Consider the following 7,119-nt stretch of genomic DNA (forward strand, 5'->3'; position numbering starts at 1 on the left):
AAACCTGGTGGGAAGATCATCTCCATACGACAAAGTGTCTCTCTAATCGAAATGTTCAATTTTTCTAACTCTTCGGTGCTCAACTCCTTAAAACATATTGCATTGAAGAACCTACTAAGCTCAATCAGTGGTTTAACAACCTCTTGTGGCAGTATGTTACGAACCACAATGGGTAATAGTTTATGAAATATAACATGGTAGTCATGAGTTTTAAGTCCAGAAAGCTTACACATCAGCACATCCACACATCTCTTGATATTAGACGCGTAACCATCAGGCATCTTGACACCTTGCAGAAATTTGCATAGATATACCTTGTCATCTTTACCCAAACTGTACAACGCTGGAGGCAAAGTGTATTTGTCATTCATCACCAAAGGATGTTGATCCTTCCTCATGCCCAAATGTTGCATGTCCAAACGAGCCTTCTCGCTATACTTAGATTTTCCTACGATGTCAAGCAAGGTCCCTAGTATGCTCTCACATATATTTTTTTCAATGTGAATCACATCCAAATTATGCCTTACGAGCAACTTTTCCCAGTAAGGCAGTTCAAAAAAAATACTCTTCTTCCTCCAATTGTGACATCTAGTGTCCTCTTGACGTTGCTTCCTCTTTTTAGTCGTGTTTCCAAATGTCACTTGCTCAAAGCTTTCATACTGTTTCAGCACACCTTCCCCATCCAGTGGCACTGGAGGCTCCCTGGTTTCCACCTGGTTGTTAAAGCTAATCTTGTTGCGGCGCCACCTGTGATCCATTGGTAAAAAGTGGCGATGACCCATGTAGCAATGCTTTGAACCAAATTTTAGCCATAAATAGTCAGTATCCTTGTGGCAGTATGGACATGCAAACTTGCCTTTTGTGCTCCAACAAGATAGCATGCCGTATGGTGGGAAGTTATTAATTATCCAAAGTAGAACAACACGCAGAGTGAAATTCTTCTTTACCTTTGCATCCCATGTGTGAACACCATTGAGCCAAAGATCTTTGAGCTCATCAATAAGGGGCTGTAAATACACATCAATGTTATTTCCTAGAGATTTTGGCCCCTGTATCAACATTGACATCATCCAGAACAGTTGTTTCAAACACAACCAAGGAGGCAAATTGTAAGGGATTAGGATCACAGGCCATGTAGTGTATGTCACGTTCAACATCCCAAATGTATTGAAACCATCAGATGCAAGACCCATCCTAACATTACGAGGATCCAAAGCAAATTCCTTATAAATTTCATCCACGTGTTTCCATGCCATGGAGTTAGCAGGGTGCCGCATTTTTCCATCTTAAACAAGTCCCTCCTTATGCCAACGCATATATTCAGATGTGGTCGCTCTCATGTATAACCTTTGCAGACTAGGGGTCACTGGAAAATACCTTAGGATTTTCTGTGGAACATGCTTGTTAGGTGTAGCATCACCACTAGCTGCCTCCTCAGTTGAACCAACAGCTTTCCATCTAGTCTCTTCACATGTTGGACATTTATCCAAGTCAGCATATTGTTTTCTAAATAAAACACAATCATTGATACATGCATGTATATTTCGTAGTCCAGCCCAAGATCACGAACTACCCTTTGCACTTTATCCAAACTATCTAGAACACAATGACCTTCAGGGACCACGAGCGAGAATAGCTGAAGCACAGCCTCCAGAGCACTGTTACTGAGACCAAACATGCACTTAATTTGAAATAGCCTGACAATGAATGAGACCTTAGTAGCCTCCTTGCAACCTAGATATAGTTCCTTCTACGCCTCAGTTAATAACTTAAAGAATTTCTTAGCGCTTTCATTTGGCTCTTCAGTTTGGATTTCTCCATGTATTGCACCACTGATTAGTGAGGAAACCAAATCATTCATAGATGGACCATCCCCTGATTCACCATCATTGCCAACTCCTTCAATGATGCTTGCATATGAATCCTTTTCTTCTCCTTCCCCTTGGATGAAACATTCAGAAAATCCCCTAAAAAGCAAATGATTTCTAATTTCCTCAACTGTTCTGTATGACATGGAACGGCATCTTGAACATGGACAAGGTGCCGTATCTCCTTTACAAGTGCCTGCAAATCTAGTCTCCATAAATGTCTTCAATCCTTTTCGCCACTGATCTGATACTTGTGGTAGCCGCATCCAACTCCGATCATCACTATGCAACATTAATCTCATGTATATACAGTTAGTTGCTCATATCAGTACGCTAATAAGTCACTACTTTCTCCATCTATATATAATTACCTCCACATCATCTGACGTCCGGCCATCGCTGCCCTGCTGCCGCTGCAACCAGACCCTGCTGCCATCACCGCCCTGTTGCCGCCGCATCCAGACCCTGCTGCCGTCGCCGCCCTATAATTACCCTAGGGCAACAAAAAGGGTAGCGACGCCAAACAACAGGCACGAACGCAACGACCAGGGTCATAAGATAATGCAAAGCCCAGCACCACGAAAAAACTAAAGTCCAACCCAACCATTTTTTCCTCCGACGCCTCCCCTCCCGTCCTCATCCAATCCGCCTCCTCTCGTCAAGCCCAGACCTTGCAACTAGAATAACTATCAAAGCCTTGCAACATTTCCTACCTATTGCAACGAATTTTCATAGAATTTATTTCTGTAACTAACATAGAATTTATTTCTTTTACTTCGGCTCCTATCCATCACCCAACTATTGCGTAGCGTGGTGGTGAGGTGCTCGAGTCTAAACTTTGGAGACCCTGGTTCGATTCCCTCATTGCGCATCTTTTAATTTTTCCATTAAGTAAAACTTGCAACTATTTTTCAACTCGTGGCGACAACACCTATCTATTGCAACAAATTTCTTGTTGTTGCCATGGGCTATGTGGCAACGTAACAAATTCGTTGCAATATTGCTTTCTACTTGCAACATTACATATTTCATGGCAATAACCCTTACATATTGCAACGCAAAAAAAAACTTTATAACAACGCAAAAAAAACCGTGGCAATTTATTCAGCAACTCGCAACCATTTTCAACTCGTTGCGACAACACCGACCTATTGCAACAGTTTTCCGTTATTTCCTTGGGCTATGTGGCAACGTAACAAATTCGTTGCAAAAATATCAAAGCCTTGCAACATTGTGTATTTCGTGGCAATAACCCGTCGATATTGCAATGAAAAAATTAATTATTGCAACAAAAAAACACATGTGGCAATATCGCCTACCTATTGCAATGAATTTTCAAATGGTGGCAATAACGCCTACCGGTTGCAACGAAAACTCAAAATTGTTGCAATAACCCCTACCTGTTGCAACGAAATTTGAGTTGATGGGATGATGGCCATGGCAATAGCCCTAAAATCTAGTAGTGGGCCCACATGCAAGTGAAAATAAGACTTCAAAGCACTAGAGAAGACTCAGAGATTAAGCAGGACGTGAGGGGCCAAAAGGAAGGCCCAAGTCGATCAGCCTAAACCCTCCTAGGCTGATCATCCTATGGGTTTCCTTCGCCCCCTCACCTTCCATTTTTTGCCATGCGCTCTCTGTACTATAAATACCCCAAAAAATCCACCGAGCTCCAGATCCAAGACGACGTACTTGACATGAAGCAGTAGAGAAGCAAAAGGAGCTTGAGGGACACATCTCTAGAGAGCTGAGGGCCATGCAGTTGTCAGAGGCTAGCGTAGGCAAACCTCTGCCAGCATGATCACCCTGCGAGGAAGATCACGCTGGAGTTCTGGAGCTAGGAGTCATCAAGATCAAGGTAGGATCACGGTGGTGATCTTGTGATGTACAATAATTCATGGTGAAGTATAGATGTGTTCATGTTCTTAGTGATTTTAGTATCTTCTTTGATAGTTTTATGCTTTATTGGGTTTGCCTGCTTTCCAATCTATGAATAGATGATAGATTGCCTAGGGTGTTCTTGTGGTTGTGGTGACCAGATTTGCATGCATGATCTACCAATGAGTATCACATGTTCTTATGATCATGCCCTTAACCTGCTTGCGCTGATAGAGGTGATCGTGACAGGATTTTTCTTGTGTAAGGTGGGGGGTTTCAAGATCTGGACTGGAGGTATAGATTTATTTGAACTGGAGGTGTAGATTTAAGGATGCTTTTTACTAAGATCATATATGTGTTACTTTTCTATCCGTGCTCAGAATTACAACATATGTATAGTCTAGGTTTCTCTAGATTGGTTACCCTTCCTCTATCTATATTCTGTCAATAAATGCTTAGTAAATTGGATCTGAATCTCTCATAAACACCCAGCTAATACTAACAATGCTAGTTGAAATAGATCTTGTCCTATAAGTTCCATGGATTCATAAACCATGGGGGAACACTCTGAGGGATGAGCTACAACTGATCTGTACGCTTGCGGTTCACAACTTGGCGTGCTAAGAGCCATCAATAGCCGGGGAACTAATAGTCAAGTTCTAGTTTAACTATGCATTTGTAGATATAATTTTTTGTTCATGATTTTTCAGTCTTTTCATTTTAATCTTTTTGCTTTTGTGCAATCTCAATCAAAATTTCAGATCTAGTACTTGTATATATGTGTTGGCTTTTAGTAACGCTAACAGGAGATGGATGGCTACCTCTCCAACAAACCGGAAAATTTTGTGGATGATCAAGAAAAACTTTACAAGAAAGGAAAATGTTTAGCACAAGCAAGAGAGCTGGAGATCAAAGGTTTAGTTGTTAAGGAAGAATTGGAAGTGTTGGAAACATCATCGTCATCATCATCTACTTCAAAGTCTACACCACCAGCAAGCATCTACAATGGGAGATCAACAACTGGAGGGAGAGCCTACTGTGAGAGAACTTTGCATCCCGAACATCAATGACTTACCTATCCATGAATTGGGTGGTGTTGGCCGACCGTTTGGGATCGATACTTCAAGATTGAGGATCTTATAGAGTTCATCTTTCACGGGCAAGGAAGATGGTAATCTTCATCTACAAGCATTTATGTAGCTATTCAACACCTTTGATGTGGATGGAGTTACTCAGAATCAACTAAGGGCAAGGTTGTTCCCTTGCTCTCTACTTGGAAGAGTGCTTCAATGGTTTTACTCTCTACCAGTGGCAACAATTCAAAATTGGGATGAGTTGATGAAGGCTTTCTTAACTGAACATTATTCACCAGCCAAGACTCAGAATCTCAAAAGTAGTCTAGTTACCTTTGCTCAATATGCTTCCGAGATGACTGCTGAAGCTCATGAGCGCTTGAATGACTACATCCGTGCAGTTCCACATCATAAGCTCCCTAGGGAGGACCTAGTCCAGAAGTTGTATCAAGGGCTGACACCAGCATCAAGGGCAGTTATCGACGCATCAGCTGGAGGATCAATTATAGACCTCACCCCAACTCAAGATTTCAAGTTATTTAAGAATGTTGCAGACAACAATGCGTGGGCATCGTCTGGGTGCTTATTCCCAGCTCAACCTACTGAAATACATAAGGAGTGTTGCAGGGGGAGCGTGATCAATTACTCGATGGAAAGATCGACTCGTTGATGAGGAGACTGGAGAAGATGGAGATAAAGGAAGCTCAAGCTATAGACCTGAAGGCAGCAGAAGCAAGATCAACATGTGAAGGGTATGGCAACTACGGCCGTGTCGAGAAGAACTGTCTTGAGGAAGCAAAGTTGCTAGACTACATAAAGAAGGGAGAGTGGTTTCCACCATCCAACTATCAGTATGGACAGAATAGACCTCAATTCAATGCAAGCTCATCCATCTAGAACACAGTGCCTCTACGCATTCAGATGAAGGAGTTCATGGAGGAGCAAGGCAAGATTAAGAAAGACACTATCACTAAGTTCAATCTATGGACAAGATTCTGGAGAATATAGATAGCAATGTGATAGAGGTTGGAAGTTCGAACCACCAAGTGATGAACATGTTGAAGATGATGGAGACTCAAGTTGCACAGTTAGTTGTGCATTTTACAAGCAATCAAGGGAAATTGCTAGGACAACCGATGAATCCAGAGTCAGCTAAAGCTATTCAATCTCGCATAGGCAAGGAAACAGAAGATCTAGAACGTTCGGCGGGAGTTAGGAAGCCTAAACCATCTACAGAAGGAGAGATGACTTCAAAGGAGAAGACACCTACCCTAGCTCTAGAGATGGTCGATCAAGATGACACAAAGATTCTACCAGAGAAACCACGCCATCGTCTACGTAAAACTGATGAACAGTTTGAGAAGGTTATTGAAGTTGTCCGCTTGTTGAACATCAATGTGCCACTGCTGGACGTTCTACAAGTTCCAACCTATGCTCACTACTTCAAGAATATCCTGACAACCAAGCAAGAGATTCCGCAGTTCCCTACAGATCACATCAAGATGACGGAAGACTGCAGTGCTGCAATTGCAAATCAAGCTCCCGACAAGAAAAGGGATCCTAGATGTCCAACCATCCCAGGTTCAATTGGAGTGCTAATATTCGAAAGGGCATTATGTGATCTTGGCGCAAGTCTAAGCATCATGCCCAAAGATGTGTTCGAGAAGCTATGCCTGCAGGAGACAGAACCGACTGCTATGTGCTTGGAGTTGGTGGATAACACCGTTCGCTATCCTGAAGCCATTGCTATAGATGTATCAATGAAGATCGGGAATCACTTTGTCCTTGTTGACTTCATGATACTCGAGATGGGAGAAGGAGCTAAATCCCCACTCATCCTGGAAGGCCATTCCTAAAGACCGCAAGAGCAATCATAGATGTTGGGAAGGGCGAGATCAAGTTTGATATCAATGGCACAATGAGTGCATTCAAGTTTTGCCTACGCTTTGAGGTATGCAACATGATTTCTAGGAAGTATATACCGCCACATCATCGTGTCAAGCAGGAGGAGAAGAACAAGAAGGCAGAAGAAAAGAAGCTAGTAGAAAAAGTTGCTATCATCTAGAAGAAGGAAGAACACCAACCTGTGAAAACCAAAAAGATAGGCAAGCCTGTGCCTACATCAAATCTAAAGAGGGTGAAGAAGTGGGTGCTACAGACTGTAGCACTGACACTAAGTGCTGGTCCGAAGTGAAGAATTGAAGAGTCTAGCTATAGACTATAAACAAAGCGCTATACGGGAGGCAACCCGATCATCGAGTCAAGAATAAGCTACTGGGAGGACAACCGTGGAGTCATTT

General features: G+C 42.4%; 1 protein-coding gene across 1 annotated transcript; it reads left to right on the forward strand.

The window, feature by feature from the left end:
• Positions 1-5,802: 5,802 nt before the first annotated feature.
• Positions 5,803-6,675, forward strand: LOC117835501 (uncharacterized). The gene has a single exon (XM_034714841.1). It carries the CDS (start codon positions 5,803-5,805, stop codon positions 6,673-6,675), a length of 873 nt encoding a protein of 290 aa, XP_034570732.1.
• The last annotated feature ends 444 nt before the right edge of the window (positions 6,676-7,119 follow it).

This window comes from Setaria viridis, chromosome 9 (assembly GCF_005286985.2).
Source record: "Setaria viridis chromosome 9, Setaria_viridis_v4.0, whole genome shotgun sequence".
Classification (NCBI taxonomy): Eukaryota; Viridiplantae; Streptophyta; class Magnoliopsida; order Poales; family Poaceae; genus Setaria; species Setaria viridis.

Excerpts from the sequence above, each read along its gene's own strand:
- LOC117835501 (XM_034714841.1), top strand. The coding sequence starts at position 5,803 with ATGGACAAGATTCTGGAGAATATAGATAGCAATGTGATAGAGGTTGGA.